This window comes from Epinephelus moara, chromosome 11 (genome assembly GCF_006386435.1).
Source record: "Epinephelus moara isolate mb chromosome 11, YSFRI_EMoa_1.0, whole genome shotgun sequence".
Classification (NCBI taxonomy): domain Eukaryota; kingdom Metazoa; phylum Chordata; class Actinopteri; order Perciformes; family Serranidae; genus Epinephelus; species Epinephelus moara.
Genome location: NC_065516.1, coordinates 14,982,939 through 15,002,310, shown reverse-complemented (window position 1 = coordinate 15,002,310; position 19,372 = coordinate 14,982,939). Strand labels below are relative to the sequence as shown.

The 19,372-nt window shown below is 43.4% G+C and overlaps 1 protein-coding gene across 14 annotated transcripts in view; it reads left to right on the top strand.

Moving 5' to 3' along the window:
- The window catches only part of scrib (scribble planar cell polarity protein), an 83,245-nt gene that overhangs the window by 59,008 nt on the left and 4,865 nt on the right, over nt 1–19,372 (top strand). For 3 of the 14 annotated variants that reach the window (XM_050057136.1, XM_050057135.1, XM_050057134.1), the window contains 15 exons: nt 4,443–4,514; nt 5,885–5,938; nt 6,214–6,336; nt 7,022–7,132; nt 7,512–7,562; nt 9,098–9,265; nt 9,677–9,836; nt 9,962–10,181; nt 10,401–10,490; nt 10,581–10,763; nt 12,588–12,737; nt 13,319–13,458; nt 13,693–13,730; nt 14,180–14,254; nt 17,888–17,942. In XM_050057136.1, the coding sequence (XP_049913093.1) occupies nt 4,443–4,514; nt 5,885–5,938; nt 6,214–6,336; nt 7,022–7,132; nt 7,512–7,562; nt 9,098–9,265; nt 9,677–9,836; nt 9,962–10,181; nt 10,401–10,490; nt 10,581–10,763; nt 12,588–12,737; nt 13,319–13,458; nt 13,693–13,730; nt 14,180–14,254; nt 17,888–17,942 (1,690 nt within the window). Of the gene's footprint in view, nt 1–4,442; nt 4,515–5,884; nt 5,939–6,213; nt 6,337–7,021; nt 7,133–7,511; nt 7,563–9,097; nt 9,266–9,676; nt 9,837–9,961; nt 10,182–10,400; nt 10,491–10,580; nt 10,764–12,587; nt 12,738–13,318; nt 13,459–13,692; nt 13,731–14,179; nt 14,255–17,887; nt 17,943–18,071; nt 18,102–19,372 lie in introns of all 14 variants that reach the window. The other 11 variants (XM_050057148.1, XM_050057147.1, XM_050057139.1 and 8 more) reach the window with 10 other exon arrangements.

The window sequence follows — 19,372 nt, the reverse complement described above, 5'->3', positions numbered from 1 at the left end:
TGAATTGGATGCAGTCTCTTGGGTGGGTGGGGTGATAGAAAAGGAGGGAGGGTGTTGTCTAAGAGGAACAGACAAGTGTTTCAGTTGAAGTTCCTAAAGTCCTCAGAGGAGTAAGTTTGAGTGGACCTTCTTGTTTCCATCTTGCAGTGAGTACCGAGATGTTCAACTGGTGTTTGATCAATTTATTATTTTTCTTTCTCTCTGTCTTGATTCATTCTCTCCTCTTTATTTTTATCCAAGTGTCTGTGTTAAGTGTCAAACAGGAGATTATCAATTTGACTTTGTTTATGACCTGCTTAGACTTTTTAGAGTTCTTGAAACCTGAGCACCAAAAGGATTTGATTGCGTGTTCCATTACCCACCCTTGAATACACACCTTTGAGCTACCATGCACTAAAGAAAGAGTTATTGTTCTTTTATTAACATTTAGGTCCCATAACTTTAAATAGACGGCTATTATGACTTTGTTTTTCTGCCCTACTTGTAGATCTCTGGCCTTCTTAGATTGTCCAAGAGAACCTAACCTACATTTCACACGCAGCTGTTAATATGCGGCGCCTTAGAGCTGGATTTGCTTCTCCAGCACACGTGGTCCTGCTCAAACTGTATCACAGTGAGCCTTTATCAACTGCCTGCAATGTGTTGTCAAAGGTTTAGCTTAAAAAACAGAGATGGTTCTTGTTGAAAAACGGTGGTTTAGAAATGTTAAGAAAGCCAAACGGAGTGTGTTTTTAGTGATAGTGACAAGTTTTACTGTGTTTTTTATAAGAAGTGAGGTGTCAGGCTGAAGAGCTGACTTTAAGGTCATGTAATGTCACTGGAAAGAAGAATCAGAATCCAGTTTGTTGCCATGTAGGTTTTCACTAGCTCACCTAGTAGAGCAGACGCCCCATGTACAAAGGCCTTGTCCTTCCGGCAGTGGCAAAGGGTTTGGTCCAACCCACGGCCCCCCACTGCATGTCGCAGTGAAACCAGTACCATGCCTGTAGAGGCCAGTAAAGTGCTTTGGGGCCCTTTCTAAGTTATTTTGTTAGAATAGCATAGCATATATTTTTCTTCTACTGCTTAAATATTCTTCCAAGAAGCATTTACTACACTGTTGTAGAAATAGGGAGTAACACGATTCAGGTCCTGGTTCCCAGCATGGCGGGCAGCTCAGTGTGTCGGCATGCCTGGCGCACCAGCAGCCTCGCTCTCCTCTCTCACACCAAAAACCCCAGCTGTCCCTCACAGTTTGTGTCGGAGCCAAAAGGGCACTCGTTCACATTCCAGCCCACTGACCCTCATCACACCACAGACTCTTATAGTCAGCATGTAGGGACGCACATTACTGCCTCACAATGCCTGCTGTATTCTTAGTGCGGCTATTTTGATTATCACCAGATATGTCAAGGTCACGTCGAGTTATCTGGGTCGACCTGAGGCTTTTTAGGAGGTGTTTTTTCGTGTGTGGTTTGTTAAAACATGACACTTCTGTGGCTGCAGTTACAATATCAGGTTTCTTTACATGGGTCGGGTTAAACAGAACATATTTCCCCCCCTCCTACAGTGACATCACCCGTCCTCCATGTTAGGTACAGTAAGAGCTGAAGGAGCCTGAATGTCTCGCTGATCTGATAATATAGTTATTTAAGGCAGAGAGGTTAAGAGGCTGGACTGCAGTAATGTGTCTGCTGGTGTACAGCAGCAGTTAACAGGTCGTGGATGATGCGTAACTGAGAGTATTTAGGAAAGATTTAGTGATGTGAGTAACTCTTTAGCAGCTACAGGCTTGTGTGTCAAGTGTCCGTTTACAAAAGCACGTCATTAGACGAAAGGGAATTACTCCTCATCTTATGTTAGATTAATTTGGAGGTTTATAACAGGTTATATTTATTTACCAAATGTTTTCTAGTGTTTGCTGTATTTGTTTCAAGTTGACTGACGGGGGCTTACAACATTAGGGGAAAACAACACATCTGCCTTTGTAGATCTATTTTTATTTGCTGCTCTGATTTATTACAACTTGGATGTTGATGTAGTATGTTCAGCTATCAGTCATGATAACATTGTACTCACCAGGATGACTGCTGACGTCTCTAGATGCTTAAAGAAGTCAAAAACACAAACAGTCAGGAAACCCGACAGATTTTAAATGAAGAAAAGCTTATTTGTAAGAGAAGACAAAGAACAATTAGTACATAAACTGTTTTAATATCCATTATATATCCATATATCCATTTTAATATCCAAACTCCTGGTTCAACTTTGACCTGCTGTACTGAAATATTTGGCATACACACAGTTTCCTCTTTAAGGAGGGATTAAAGTGATCGCACCTGACAGAATGTGAGGTTGCCACACACATTTTACTTTCAAATAAAATGGTTTTAAATGGTGTTTGAGTTTTCTGTCTTGTTGAAATTGTGGCAGTGATGTCATAGGCCTTGTTATGACTGCCAGCCCAAATCCACTTTTGGCAGATTGTATCCAGATTAACTTTATAAAGTCTGGATAGCAAACAAAAAAAAAAAAGATAAAATAAAAAATGAAATTTGCAAATTTGCCCAAACCACATTTGCTGGTGGTTTTAATTGCGATTCCAATCCAGTTTCTCACAAATTTTTCACACCTCTTCTTAAATGGATGCAATGTGAACAAGCAAGCGAACATCAGATTGTCTTAGTGTTTTTCAATGAAAATTTCCTAACCCGCTCCAAGCGTCAGCAAACAGGCTAAGTGACGTGTTGTTTGTTTAAAAAACTGCTGCAAGCTCTATTTTGGTGAAGCTTCACACACCTCCACCCTGCTTTCAGAGCAACAGCAAACTGTTGCTTAAGGAAGAGGTGTTAGTCCAGACACTCAAATCAAATTTCAGTGTGTGTCTTTTGCATCACTTGCAACACTACACACAGCGATGATATCAAATCCAGAGTGATGTTAGTGCTGAGCAGAATCCTTGCTGCTACTAGTAAAGTGCTATGGAGGGTAACGTGGCGAAAAACAGTCTGTAGGCAGATGCTGAACTAAATTGTCTGCTTGCTGCACCTTGACAGAGCAGTTGTTCAGAGGGTGAAATGATGGACCTGGTTTGATAGTTTTCACAGATCTCAGCAGTTACTTTGGTGAGAACATTATCATAACTAATTTAAAATTGTAGTTAACCTTTAGTTATCATTTAATCTATCATGAGCTCGATTTCTGGATTTCTTGTTTCTTCTGTTTTTAAAACTTTCAGCTTTTATTCTTTTAAATTCTACCAGCCATAATGTACAGTTTGTGTGAGTGAGTGAAACCTTTCCTTTCAGTCCTTATTCTGTCACTTTACTGTATCTGTCCTTCCTCTTTCCTTTGCTCCTATCCAGTTCTCTACTTCTGTAAGTCAGACTGCTCCCATGGAGGCCCCCCTGCAGGCCCAGTACGCAGCCCCTTTAGAGCCTCTGGGCTTCGGCTTAGGTCACTCCACCAAACCCATCAGCCACACAGACCCTGAGTCCTCTTCCGGTCTGAACACAGAGCACGATTATCTTCATGGATCCCAGTTTTCTCCTAACGGGACCTCCGCTACTGACAGTGCTGGCTCATCAACAACCATTAATTCCTCAACATTTGCACCTGAAGAAGAGGAGTGCCTGGTGGACTCTCAGCCTATCTGCTTCAAAGAGAATCCTTTCTTGGTGGCCAACCGCAAAGGAAAAGGTCGTCCAGCTGGAGAGCAGATCCTGTCGGGGCCTCCTGTGGGCTACGGGAGGCAAGGCCAGCTGCAGCCCTGGTTGTTCAGCAAGGCAAGCCGCCTGCCTGAGTGTGGTTTGGAGGCAGCATGGTTTGTTACCACGCACAGTTTGTCGTTTGGCTCACTTGAAATGGATCGTTCATTTGCATCAAGACTTTGTGGAAGTTTTAACTTTTAACAATTATGTTGATTTGATCCAACGAAGCGTCTCTCACTTTTTTGGGGAGCTGACATGTATCCAAAGCACCGTACTGTAACAAGTGTGCACATATCTTTAGGATGGATGTAGAACTGCCACGATCAGTGCTGATAATTCATTGTTTTGAGGTTCATGGTGAACACATTTTCCTCTGAGGAAGTGTGTGTCCAAGTTGTGTGTATTAATCTGAGTGCAACAACCAGCTGAACTGGTGCATGTTTTTGCTGTGAGCACAGAGCTTGTGGCACCTCGTGAGGTATTTGGGCACATAGTCGCTACATAGTCAGGACCGACGGGAATGTCTGTCCCAACAGCTGCGAGGGAGGTCAGAAGCCATCAAGGAACACGACCTGCAGAGACGCACAGAAAAGTGCATGTTCATCAGCAAGAGCTTGTTGTTAACTGAACTTACTGGGAGATCACTTTTCTACAGGACTAACCAGTGAATCTTGTGTTTCCTTACTACGTTGTTTTGTCAGTGCACAGAGTGAAAGTAAGAGCAGCTGTTAACTCTTTTTTTTGTTTTTCCAGGCGCCTCCTTCTGATTTCACCAGGACAGAGAGTCCAATCAGGGAAGCACCCTACTCTCCCACAATCCAACCGGTGAGCAGCTCCAACACCCAGTGCTCCTCCACCATCCTCCTGCCATCTTTTTACTTTATGTTCTCCTTTTCCATGAGTCATTTCTACCACTATAGGAGAGGTGTTTTACAGTTGACCCTTTTGACCTTTCCTCCCACCCGTAGCACAGCGACCATTCTTCCAACAGCTCCCTGTATGCAGGCAGGGAGACCCGCTTCGTAAGTGGGTCTTGTGGCCCTCTCTGCTCTGGCCTGGATTTTTTTTTTTTAAGCATATGCGTCTGCTGTTCTGAGCCCTCCATCTGTTAATGAAACTAGTTCAGCGACATTTCTGCTGCAGTCCTACCAGTCTGAAAAGCATGTCTCTGCTTCTCCATGACCAGCTGACTACTGATGCTTCGCCTCATGTAGACTGGATGTAAATTCATTGGAGAAATAGACTTTTGACTTTGACTGTCCTTAAAGGGGACCTATTATGCTCACTTTCAGGTTTATATTTACATTCTGGGTTTTTACTTTAATGTGTTTACATGCTTTAATGGTCAAAAAACACTTAATTTTCTTCGTAGTGAAAGGCCTGTATTCACCCTCTTTGTGAGACGCTCCATTTTAGTGCCTATCTTTTTTAGCCCTCCTTAAGAAAAAGCCCAGTGAGCGTTTGTGGGTCTTCCTGGAGTGTAACGGAGAATAGCTGCATTTTGTATAGTGGAAAAAAGCTTCAAAACACAACCAGACATGTTCCAGCAGGAATATGATTCAAAAGTGGGGGGAAATTACCACCTCCAACCAGGTTTACCTGTTATCAAGATGTTAGCATGTAGCTACATGTAGCAGCAGTGTGTAATGTAAACACTTGCAGTAGTGTGCCTGGAGCAGATGACCATATAAAGAAATACGTCACAAGCTGACATCTGCTTGTATTAAAAGTAGAAAAAACAGTTACAGTGTATTCACAACAATCTTGCCTGTCTGTTTTTCCTCATGCGAATTACGTTTACAAGACAGAAAATATTTAAAAGCATAATAGGTCTCCTTTAATATCTCTACTGACCAGCTGTGGCTTCATATTCTCTGACATGACAATAACAGAATCAATTCTCCATTTTCCTTGAGCAAAGTTACCAGTGTTGTACAAATACTGTGTACTTATGTGATTTATAAGAGGAATTGAGATTGCAGTCAAGTTGTGACTAAGGGCCCTCAATTGGTGATGAAATTAGCTCAAGGTAAACTCTGACGGTGTTGCATTGTTTGATAGTGATTGTATTTGGCATCATCCTGAAGAAGTGAAAATGTAGTGACTGAATGCACTGCTGGTTAAAACTCAAGTAGATGATGCGGCTCCATGCATTCCATTTCATTGTCATTGTTATTTTCTTTTATTTTTTACAGGCAAACATTCATTTCTCCTCCACTCCTACTGCCATCGACAACACTTCATCATCAGTGAGTGTCTGAGAAGCCTGAAAACAAAATAGCTTCTGTAGTAGTTTAGAGTGAGACACTCATCACATTTGGTTACCAATATATCAGGCCAATATACTCCTCTTTTTAGTACATATGTGTCATGGGTTTCTTCTGTTTGAAAATTAAGAATAGCACAAATTTTTTGAAAAAAAATGGAAAAACACTTAATTAAAATAAAACACAGATTTGTGATTTTAGGCTACTTTAAAAGAAATTGCCTGAAGTCCATAAAATATCATTTGTTTTCTCTCCAGACACGACCGGGTGCCATCCAGCCAGTCGGGCGCATGCGGCAGAGTCCTTCCCCCGCCACTCCGGATGGCCACAGTCCTAACCCCTTCCAGCATGGCCCCTCCCCCTTCAACTCCCAGACCTCTGTAAGACCCCTCACCACCACATAGTGCTGTTTTCTGTCCACTCTCAGCTCTGTGCCGCCAGCTCCGACCACACAGCCCCAAAACACTGCGTCCCACAGCAGTGCAGCAGAAATGCAGATGATGATTTTTGTTTCTTAAGAGGCTAGAACCAAAGAAAGGAAGATTTGTATTTGGATGCAGAGGGGAGTTGAGTCTGTGCAGGTGCTGCAGTCTGTGACCTCCAGACCTCCTACGCCTGCAAACAGAGCGTCCAGCCCAACGCTGAGCTCCGGAATCAGATCATTTCTCATAACTGCAGCTTTCTGAAATGTTGCACTTATTTCTTCCTCTGTCAGGCAGCATAGTGTGTAAATAATGAAGAAGCTATGTTTTCATCTCACGTCTTCCTATTTGTTTCACAAAGGTGCTCATACAGAAAAGTCTGTCATGGCTTTGAACTTTCCAAGCCCTACTGTGTGTCTCTCTGGCATACTCCCCTCCTCTCTCACATGAAACCAGCCGCCATGCTGTTCACCTGTTCTCCTCCACAGTCTTCAACTCTGCTGGTTTTTTTCATAGTCTACCCTCTCCTCCATGTCTCTGTCTGTCCGTCCTTCCCACCTCCTCTTCTTCTCCTCGGCTCCTTTTACCATATAAACCTACCCCACCCTCCATGCCCCCCCTCCCCCAAACCTCCCCCCTGCAGCCTCGCGCCCCCTCCCCTACCTCGCCCGATGAGTTCCCCATGAATGTCAAGCAGGCATACAAGGCATTTGCCGCCGTGCCTCGCTCACTGGCAGTGCTGGAGCCGCCGCAGGTAGGCCGTGCTGCCCGGGCTCCACCGGGTCACAACGACAAAAGCATGCTGTGCTGATTGGTTGGTCTCGCCCCCGCCCCCTCCTGACTGGAGCAGGCTGTCCTGTAATGAGCCTGCGCCGTGTCGGGGGGCCTGTGACGTGCTGTGACGTGTGGAATGCGTTCATCGTTGGTTTTTGTACTCCAGTGCCATCATCTGTCATGCTGGTGTTGAGTTTTGATTCATTCGTCCATCCATGTGTGGCTCGTTTACTAATATTCAGTCCCCCCTTTTTATATTATATATCCCAGCTGCTAATCAGTCTGCCTGCTCTCTATCTCTGTTTTTGTCCTTCGTCTGAGTTTACTTCATTTTACTAACATCCTGCTGTGCCCAACAGGACCTGTATGGTGTGAGGAACAATTTCCACCCAAAGCAACCTTCACCAGAGGTAAGTGATCATACTGACCAAAAATATTAGAAGGACAGCCGTCTGTCTTTCAGTATTGGAACGAAAACAAGACTCTTTCTCTTGACGTTTGGAAAAACTAGAGTTGGACTTTATTCAAGGACTAGAGACTTACATGTTCACAACAACAGATTTGCGGCTTTAACATTGCCAGGCTAGCACGTTTTTCAAGTCCATTTGTAGGTTGTTTGAGGCTCTGTTTACATCTGCTATTATAATGCGTCCTGGGTCATTGATTGAGTCACAAGAGAACATCTCTTAGTACAGCTGTGAATGCACCCAATAGGACTCGAGATCCAATTGCTGAGACCAAATATGAAGGTGGTGGCCTGGGCTAGTGTTGTCATGGTACCAAAATTGGGACCCACGGTATGATACCAGTGAAAGTATCACGGTTCTGTTCTTTTGTCATTTATAAAAAGATGAATCACTTTTCTATAATACATCAATGATATTTCAATGGAATAAATTACTTATTGACTTATTCATACTTCAAAAACAGCATCAATAAAGTGATTAACATTATGGTATCATATGTACCGTGGTGTTTTAGTACCGCGGTCTACCGTTGGTACCAGTAGACTGTGCAACACTAGTCTGGGCCACATATGGCCACATTCTTTCAGCAGTGTATAAATTAATGTGTGATGGACCAAATGGAAGGACTCAGCTGATGTCCTTCCCACCAGATAAGCAAACGTTCTGTTGCTGCCGTCACACAGGTTAGATGCAGGGCTGAAGGACGATCTCCAAAGCTGCTCTCCTCCCGGCAAAGGCTCTATTCAAAGTCTATCCGGTTAGCACCATCTAACGCAGACCGAAAAGTTATAAAATTAGTAAAAAAAAATCATTGAAAGCTTTGGAAAAGTAATGAAATTTTGTTGTGTCTAATAAAATTGTTACAGTAATAATCTTCCACGTAATGTTACATAATGACAAATTTATATTCTGTAGCTGACGGCGTAATGTTGCTCTAATGAACGTCGATGTGTGACAACATTTTGTTTACCATTACGTACATCTCTTAATTTTCCTCCCCTTGTTCCCTCTTTCTTCATATATGCCAGCTAGCAAAAATTATGTTTAAATAAATAGAAATTATAGAAATAAAATCTTGAAAATGCGTCAAAAGCTTCTCCCACCGTTTTACAAAAAAAAAAAAAAAAGAAAGAAAGAAGTTACCATTGTCACAAAATGTCATGATGAAAACTTCACAAGAGAAAATGCTTCACCGATGATGAGGACTCTCCTCTACTCCTTGAGTTTACAGTATCTCAGGGAAATTTACCAAGCAGGACTAATCTGAAAGGATTTCGTATCATCAAAAAGTCATTTTCCATTCACGGATGTAGGGGAAGACAGTATTGTCTTTAAAATTGGGCCAGTACGTTATAAACAAGTGAATATTGAATCTGCAGCTGCAAGAACAAAATATTGAAGTACGTCTAGATATGCTGTAAGCTTACTGTGAGTTTACTAAGGAATCGGAGGGGTGACGACATATGTGGCCTTTTCAGCCTGAGTTGAACAACGAGGTGTTTGAAGATGACACAGACGGTCAGGAGGGAGCAGGTAGGGGTCTGAGTGGCAACGTCTCCCCCCGGCCCTCCCTCACATCTGACCGTCGGGAGTATATGAACCTGGCAGCAGTGCCTCGCTACTCCAGGCCTTCCTGGGAACTGCAGGTACCCACTGCCTCCGCCACATCTACAGCAGCCCTGCTCTTTGTCTGGGCTGCGGTGTGCTTGGCTTGATCGGTGGTGGTGTCTCTGCTCCCAGACGCTGGGAGACAGCCATGTTAATTCTGCCAATAATGGGAACAGCCAGTTAATTAATCTGAAATCAGCTAAATGGTGCTGGGTTCTGTTTTAATGGATAATTTTGTTTCTTTCTTCTTGGTCTGTGATACTTTTCTCCTCTGGTATCTCTGTGACATCCTCTGCTCTTTTGGCAAATGGCTCTGCAATCACGAAAATCAAAAAAACAAAAAACAAAAAACTTTTTAACCTTTGCTTTGCTGATTTCTCATTTGTAAATATTGCTGGTGCACTGACGTCAGCACTTATTAATTGTAAGCTTTTTCTTGTAACCAACAGAGTCCCTCCCCTGGTGGTAAGGACAGCCCAGAGCAGCGCTCTTTCAGGGACAGACAGAAGTATTTTGAGATTGACGTGAAGCAGCAGACACCAGAGAAACCCAAACCTCGAGTGTCTCTTGTTGGAGAAGATGACCTCAAGAAAATGAGGGAGGAGGAAGGTTTGTTGATGTTGTTCCTCCTTGATCAACCCTTGCTAATGACTAATAAAGGATGATAATAAAAACATCAGACTCTGCTAACCTTCCCTCACTATTTACATCCCTGTCTGTTCATCTCGCCCCAGAGAGGAAGTTTGAGCAGCGAGCACGGGAGTACCTACTGGATGAAGACGATGAAGATGAGGAGGAGGACCTGGCTAAGCAGGTGGCACAGATGAAGGCCACTGGCAAAGTGTTGCTGGATGGAGTGGAGTACAACGTGGAGCCAGCATCAGCCCCATCCAGGCACTGCGCCACACCACCAAACTACAACGTCACACCACCCAGCTACTGTGGCAGCTCAGGGTAAGATTTATAAATTATTATTGCTTTAAACATTTTTTAATTTCTCCAGCTAACAGTTTTTTTTTGCATGTAGGCCTTCATCTGTTGATGGTAAGGGAGAGTCTCAGAGGAACTCACTGGAGGACAGCTTCAGNGGCAGCTCAGGGTAAGATGTATAAATTATTATTGCTTTAAACATTTTTTAATTTCTCCAGCTAACAGTTTTTTTTTTGGATGTAGGCCTTCATCTGTTGATGGTAAGGGAGAGTCTCAGAGGAACTCACTGGAGGACAGCTTCAGGCTCGAGCAGAGGCCCAACTCCATGACTGGGTAACTAAACTGCACACATCTTTGAGTGTCTCTTTGCTGTCCTGTTTTTTTGTCAGTGTGGTCATCACTGCTTCTTGTGTGTCTCGTCAGTCTGATTCCAGCTTACTCCGGCGATTCGGCGGCTCCCATCCGCACAGCCAAAGCAGAGCGCCGACATCAAGAGAGGCTCCGAATGCAGAGCCCTGAGCTGGCTGTGGCCCCCGACAAGGACCTGTCCCCTGCTGAGAAACGAGCTCTGGAGGCTGAGAAGAGAGCCATGTGGAGGGCAGCACGGTAAATACAACACAACACTGAACGCATTCTGACGAGGAAGGTAATACAGATAATTAGTTTTTTTTGTGGATGTTTTAAAGCCTTCACTTTACTTCACCTTACTTAGTCATTCTAGTACTATGATGTTAATAGGGATGAGTGAAAGGGAAGAAATAATTAAGTGCCAGTAAAGCCATTGTGATGCAGTGACAGCAGTTTAACAGTGGTTAGAAGAAGGAATCTATAAGTATAAATCAACCCAATAAAGAGTTAACAAATTTATATCAGAGTGGTCTCCTTTACATTTGTGATGACAGTGATGACATGTTAAGACTCACTTTTTGATAACAAAAGTGAAAACCTGTGAAGTACTCGTGATTATTTTTCACTGTCACTTTCACTGTCCTATTGCTTTTGAAACATTAATTCTGACAAATGTACGTGACAAGTTACTAGAATAAAAACTGAGTGCTTAACATTAGTTTGACCAGCAGCCAGACAATACATTTAGCGATGTATATAAATAAAGAAAAGCAAACAAATCTTGGCAGTATATCCAGAAAGTGTTTGGTATATTTTCATTTTTCTTTTTTACTGAAATAGTCACTTAATTTTTAAAAGTTAATTTGAAAATTTCTGTCTGCGACTTAACCTCCAATCAGGGTCTGAAAGTAGCACCCACCACCCACAAAATGTGGATAAATTGTTGACAGTGGGGTTTAAAGTCATCAGGTCATCCACCCCTTGGGTTATATAAAAGCTACGCTATTGGCTGTAGAACCTTATTTGTTTTGATTGACAGTCAAAGTTCACCATATTCTAACCAATAACCATCAACAAAAAGATGAGCACACATACTATCATGGACATAAATCTTTAGAACAAGTGCATTTATCTGCACAAATAAATACACGGAAGTAGCAGAGGATTTTTATTTTAATAAAATCAAAGACAATTCCACTATAAATCGATGCAGAAAAGGTTTAAATCGGTGCATAAAAATTCACCAGAATGCAGGAAATAAAGTGTTTGACACTCAACATTTCACTTTAACGTTGCAGCTGTAAAGGTGGAGCATAGGTTTTAAACGTGATAAAATATCTGAGTTACAGACTAAAATTAAATGTCTTTCTGCAAGAATATAGATATTTTTTACAGTTGACACCACAGTGGGTTTATGCTTGCTTTTTTACTCTGCATTAATGTGGACAAAGCAGGAGTCTGAAGTGGGAGAAGAGGGGGAAGGTTTGTTGTCTTTTAGCATCACGTGACTGTACATGTGATATAAACCTTGACCGGGATGATGGCAGCACGTGGGTGACTGCAGAGAAGCAAGAGTGTGTAAATAATACAAGGACCAAAAGTACAAAAGATGATAAGGATTTTAAAAATGTAGTATCATGTTTTTTGTGTTATTGGTTCCCTGTGATGTTGAGCTGAATACCAAAGACACACAATGTTGGTGTTTCAAAGCTCACATAGGGTGGTGTGTTAATAAGTGAGGGTCGGTGACACCCCTGTCCCAGATTTCATACTGCTCAGTAACAAGGTTCAGTTTTTCCTTTGTAGAGTCAACACAAATATAAGTTCACAGTTCATTCTGTGGTGTGTGTGCTGTTAGTCTCCTCTCTTACTGTTTTCATGTCTAAAAATAAGATCTTATTATTCTGGCTCTTCTAAATGTGTCGGTGTTTTACCTTCCATTCTTTGGTTTTCTTCTCTTTTCCTGTCTGTACGCCTTTCTTTCCTTTCTCTCCTCCTCATATTCCTCCTTCATCCTGGTGCACTTCTCATCCTGTTCCCTCCTCCTGTCTGTCACCCTCTCCCTGGCCTCGCGGGGCCCAGGCCCTGTGGCCTAGAGGAGGATGTTAGGCAGTATGAGCAGGACCTGGCTAAGAGGCTCTACCAGGCCAGAGTGAGGGCATCTCAGGGCACGGCCGAGGCCCCCCAGCCCCCCACCTCTTCCTCTGCCTCCTCCGCAGCCTCCCAGCTCAGGTCTGCTCCTCGGCCCCAGCCACCAGGGCCAGACGCACGGCATCGTGGGGGTGTGCTGGGGTGCTTTGGCGTTGGGGTATTTTGCTAGAGGCCGAGTTCGGAAAGGTCCAAGCAAGCACTCGCAGCGACACTGTCAGTGCTTCACTGCCTTTCTAGTGCTGTCTTGCTTCTGCACGTCTTTGCTGTTCATCTCTAGCTTCCTCTGGTTTCCCCTCTCTCTGTTCTGTATCTCCTCTCTTCCTCTGCAGCACTCTTTTCATTTGCGCCTTGCTGTTCTCTTGGTTTTCATACTTTTATTTGTACTAACACACATCCCACAGTTTGCAAGCTATTTGTGAGTTAAGGGTAAGCCTACTAGCCGTAGGCAATCCTTTTCCTGGAATGCCTCCATTTTTTTTTATTGTGCAATTAAATTCAACTGGTTGTTTGTCACAGCAAACCAGGACAAGGAGCACCCAAAATTAGTAGTGAGCGGCACTACACCCACCTGTAACGGTGTGTGCCTCCGTCAGTTATTGTCTCTGTATTTGTTCTCTCAGTTCCTACTGTCATTTATCTGATGGTGGTTGTTCCTGTTACAGAATGAAGTCTCTGGAGCAGGACGCACTGAAAGCACAGATGGTCATCGCCAAGTCTCGGGACGGGAAGAAGCGTGGCACGCTAGATCAGCTGACGGAGTCGCCCTCCCCCGCCCCTACACCATCTCCCACACCTATGGAAGGTAGGAAGCTGCTGTTCCCAACACCACTGAGGCCTGTTTACATGACAAGCATTATCTTATCAGTCATTCAGGGTTCCCCCAGTCATGAAACTAATTTTCCCTAATTTTTGGAATATTTCCCTCTGTTTTGATATTGCTTGATGTTTCTTGATAATATGTATAATATATAAATGTTTCAAACCTGCCCCTGCTTGCCTTTCTGTTCTAACCTGTCATCCTGTTTGCCTCTGACAGAACTCAGTCCTCGAGGAGTAACCTCTCCGGGCCGGCTGGTAAGCGCTAAATCTATCCTTTTTTGTGTGACTGTATCCTTTGAACGCACCTGGAGAGCTGGAATCATCAAATAATTGAACAAAGCTGTAACACTGACGATGAGCAGTTTGATTTAATGAGCTGGGAAAGGGAATAAAGGTAGCTTGGCTTCAGATCACATTGGCATTAATCCATCATCTTGCTCATTGTCACTCCAGCCGATCAGAGCTGAGGACACACACAGCTCTCCCATCATATGCCACAGCTGGCTGTTTGAATCACCCATTAGCCTCTCTGCCTCCCACCTCTCCTTTTTCCGTTTCCTTATCTTTTATTCCTTCTCCTCTCCTTTTATCTTTACCTTCTCCACGCTGTTCTCCTCCTTTTCATACTTTGTCCCACCCTCCTCCTGTCCTTGTTTTCCTCTTTTCCCTCGACCTCTGCTCATTCCTGTTTGCTATCCTTCTAGTCCCTGTCGTCAAAGAAGTTTGACTACCGACAGTTTGCTGCCATTCCTTCTTCCAAACCCGTATACGACATCCAGGTATTGGCTGCATGCTGAGCTCCCGGGGCCCTGGCCTCCTCCCTTCCCCCTGGCTTTCCCTGCTGCCTCCCCCCTCTAGTTTCTCTGTGAATCAAGAGGCATCAGTGTGACTGAAGTCTAGGGTTTGGCTCCGTGATTGATCAGCACTTCCTGCTCTGCACTACAGTGATTGGCTCACTAACTCTCACTTGCACAATGAAGAGATACCACATAATGACACAACAAATATGCCCCTCCATTCTGCCTCTCCCCTTCCCACTGAGCACTCACAAATGTAAGAGCATCTGTAGCAGTAACCCTTCACACCCATCTATCTCTCAGCTAACTAATAATCAGACAGTAACACTCACCAGCTGCAGAGACGCAGACGTGTTTTTGATCCCACTAACCAGAATTGGTTCCGGGGGAAATGGCCACCAACTCTGCATCTCATCCACTCTCACATTCACGTCCGTCAGCTGTCTTGTTGCACGTATGGATCACATATCAGGCAGAGGAATAACATCGTCCATTAGATTTCCTCTCATGCTCTGGCTTTTGAAACACTGAGCTGCTGAAGGGTCTCCTCCTGCGCTGTCATTAGGGTAGACGTTTGGTGTAGGTTTGTGTGACATAGTTAATTTCCTCTTCTCTGTGCGGAAGAAGAGATGGGAGGGGAAGCAGGGGAACCCTGGAGTGGTGTTGGAGTGAGCTTGTCTCGGAGTGGTCTTTTGTTTTTTGGGGTTGAGTATCTGTAGATATATGTGTCACTGTCAGTCTGCTGGGATCTTGTGTGGTTTGGTTGTTGCACAGTGACCACAGTTTGTTCCTGTTCTCCCTTTGGTGGATGTCATTTAATGGACTGTTTATAAGTGTTTGCATAATGTTTCCTGCATATGAACTGGCTAAAGTGTTTAAAGGTGTTGTTGAACATTATGGGTATGCAGAGCAGGAGACTTGAGGGACCACTACAGTCTGCAAAGTGACGGGTCACCTGACAGCAGGGCCTATCGCTGTAATCCAGATAAAATCAATGCAAACATTTCAACATGTTAAAACAATTATCAGGAAAGAGAAACTAAATCCTAGTTCCTACATCTTAAGGCAAGTTTGATTTAAGACTTCAAATGCCACTCAGAATTAAATTTAAGATCAATTTTACTACAATGTAATGTAAAGAAAAAAATAAAGACAAAACATGAGATACTTAGGGAAAGGGACTATTTTGATCTAATGTTTATTGTAACATAAAACGTGACCTTTTTATCTCATGGCGGAGACAAGTGTAGAACAGAACTGGTAAATATCAGGCGCTTGTTGGTAATTTTGTGTTTCACGATTCAAGACAACTTTATTAATCCCCTAAAGGGCAATTTCATTTAACAGCTCGCACAACAACACACACACACAACACATATTTCTCACTCTGTATGTGGGATTTCATTGCCTTGATTCCCGTAGTGAGTTGGAAAAACTTGCATAAAATACATTAGGGATCGACCAATATGGTTTTTTCAGAGCCGATGCCGATACCGATTATTATGAAACAGAGATACCGATAGCCAATATTTACAACCGATATATGGCCGCTGTAAAAACAAATCATAGTTGACAGCTCCAGGTCATGTTCACTTGATGAAGATTAGCCTACATCTTTTTCTTTTTTTTTTTTGCCGTGGTTCTATTTATTTTTAGAAGCTTAATCATGTAGGCTATTTGCAAAATCGTATCGCACTTGATATGAATATAGGCAGGCAGATGGGTCAAAATTTCGCTTCTGGGCATGCATGTCATCATTGAAGTTGATCATATAAGGATGTGGTGTCTTTAAAACTTCAGCATAGAGGATTTTTTATTGCAACTTTGACAGTTTCTGTTGCCTTAACTTCAAACATCACACCGCTGGCTCACGGAGCAGACTGCTTCTCCTCCAATTCTGTGGCGCTGCATGTAGAAGCTTCAGTGTTGATTGGTTACACGGCACAAGTGATAGCCAATCAGTGGGGGCTGTAGGCGGGACATTGTTACACAGCCAAGAGTGGGGACTTCAGGCATAGAGACGGTTGCATCAGAGCAAGAGGAGCGCGTTTTGAAATAAACTTATTTTATTGGTTATCAGTGGGAAAAAAACAGCCAATGCTGATTATCATAAACATGCAGAAGATCGGCCAATATTATCGGCCATACTGATAATTGGTCGATCCCTAAAATACATCTAGTCCTGTCTGCATTGGCATGTACTAGTTTCAGCCATGCTGCCAAGTCTTGGTTTAATAGCCAATCTTTGTTCAGTTTGCACTTTCCAATGTCATCCATGTTACAGTGACTGCTAGCCAGACCATCTGGAAGTGTGCTGGGCTTTGGAGCCATTTTAGATAGTGGTCAAATAGTGGTATTGCAATTTCGGGGTTCCGTCACGTGATGAGAGATCCGTAAATCTGTAGATAAATTTTTTGAGAGTGTCACAGCCCCCGTGAAATGACTCATTTCGATATCAGGAATTGATCCTCTCGGTCCAGTAACATCAGGAAAGTGCGGAGGAGCTGGAAGTTAGCTGTTCCACCTGCGAACGTTAGCCACATGGTTACACTCAGCAGAGCTCGGCTGCCATAAGTCTCTGGTGTGCTTGCTCCATGGGCCACACAGTACAGAAGTACTGCAGATAATCCCCGGATCATTCAGGTAATTTTATACGCAGCAGTTGAACCATTTGGATTTCATGCACCACTGAGCAACTCTCAAAGGACTGAATAGAATAGATGTTACTCATTATTTTAAGATGTTTCAACGCAACATCAGAAAAAACATGGTACTTCGATGTGTCAGCATTTTTAAGACTTTTGAAATATTTTTACATTATTAAATTCATTGTCTTTTTAAGGCTTTGAAGACTTTAAGCAAGTCAGCCTCTCCAAAACATGACACTGTGCTTTTAATCAATATTCATACAATCATAACAACTGGTTAAAGTTGCTAGGTAATGTATATAACTTAACAGTTTTTATATCACAGTTCTATATGAATTTTCCTCAGATTCTTGTCTCCCAAAATAAAATAAACCACGGTTGTTGAGAATATCTGACTGGAGAAATATCAGATAATAAATACACAGTTCAGTGCAGTTAGAAAAAGACAACATGGTCAATCACGTGATCGTCAGCTTGCAGGGTGTAGTGATCCCTTGAACATGCTCCTAAGTATAATAAACAGCTCTTAATACTGATAACTGGAGGATTGATACACAAATTGAGCACTGATATATAAAAGCATCAACACAAAGGACACGTAACATGCTGCTTGGTTTTCCGTTGTGCATTGGTAACTCTTGTTGGTGCTGTACTGTTGCTCTGTTGGCTGTCTCTTTGTGGATGTGCCTACACTACACAACAAACCCCGGAACTGATGACCTAACTTAACCTCCCTTTCCTTTAACATGCCAATCTCTCCTGGGGGAGTAGTTGAGTAGAGGCACTCTGGCTTTTGTGGCTCTGACAGATTGGGAGCTTCAGCGCTGTTTGCTAAACCGGCAGTGAGCGGCTGGCACGTCCTCTCACTGCCAGCTCCACTGCTCACATGGTGATGGCTTCCCCTGGGATACAGGTTACTGAAACACACCTGCCACTCAGTTACTGACTGTCTCTTCTCCTCTTCCAGTCCCCCGACACAGCCGATGACCTGCAGTTCATCGACGACGGCTCCAGCAACCCAGGTGAGTGACGGATTATTCAGGATTTTATTTTAAATTGTACTGAAACAGGCTTTGTGAAGGGGTAGCTGATAAAACTGTGTTGACAAGAAGTGATGCATTTATGACCTTCTTCTATTCCCTCTGATCCAGGTGACAACCTGGGATAAGCAGCTCCTATTGGTAGGATCCTGTGTGCATGTGTTTTTGGGTCTGAGTGTGTGATTGTACGCCTGAGTATTTACAGAACATGTGAGAAGAACGTGTGTTGGTTTGTGCATTTCTGCTCTAACCTGCTAGTCGTGTGGCATAACTTTGGGTTCAGGTATTAGACAGGTGTGTTTACCTGGGTGTGCTTTGCCTGCTGCTGCCCACCACATATGAAGCAGCACCTGATGATGAGACCAGAGTGGAGTATATGTGTGTCTGAACTAATGATCTCACACAAACTGATCCAGACTGCATGAATGTGTTTTAAGTGTTGACTGAAACTAGTGATTACAGGGAGCTCTAAGGGATTCTGTTACCATGTAAGTGTCACTCTGTATGTTTACGTGTATACAAGAAACCAGGAAACATTTTTTATGGCATACTATACTATGAGTTTTCATGAAATTTGATTACCTACAATACTAGTGCTGCACAATTAATCTAATCGCAATCGCGATGTCAGGCTGTGCGATTACATACCCGCATAAAAGGCTGCGATTTGCGATTTAATGTAGGCTAAATAAATGTTAACGTGAGTGCCTGTGAACGTGGCTGCCTCTCCTGTAGTGTGTGGAGTTTGTTGACATCACGCCCACAAGCTATCCTAGTGCGTGCAGCCGGCGTGCAGCAGTGACCAACACAGACGCTGAAGAAGAGCATGAGCTCGACCATGAACAGGCTGAGTTGGTGGTGAAAAAAACGTCTGTTACATGGCGATACTTTGGATTCAGGTATGGCGACGTTGAACAGAAAGACGTGCTGTGTAAGTGTAAAAGTTAAAGTCGCCACGTCCCACGGCAACACGACCAATCTATATCAGCACTTGAGACTGGACATGGCGACTTTAACTTTTAAACATTTACACAGCACGTCTTTCTGTCCAACGTTGCCGTACCTGAAAGACGTGCTGTGTAAAAGTTTAAAAGTTAAAGTCGCCACGTCCCGCGGCAACACGACCAATCTATATCAACACTTGAGACAGCACAGAGAAAGGTAGGAAGAGTGCATGCGAGAGAAAGCCGAGCCGTGTAACGTTAAAGACAAAGAGACAACTGAAAGCCGCCAGAGCCTCATAAAACAACATCCAAGCACAGTTAGGCAAACATTTGTAAGTGTCACAGGGAAATCATGGACTCCATAAAAAATGAAAAATTGAGCAATTTTGCTCTGTTTCGGCCCACTTGACATGCTGCTGTGTTGTGCTATGGTGCTGGAATTTGTCATTTACGTGACAACGCCTGAAC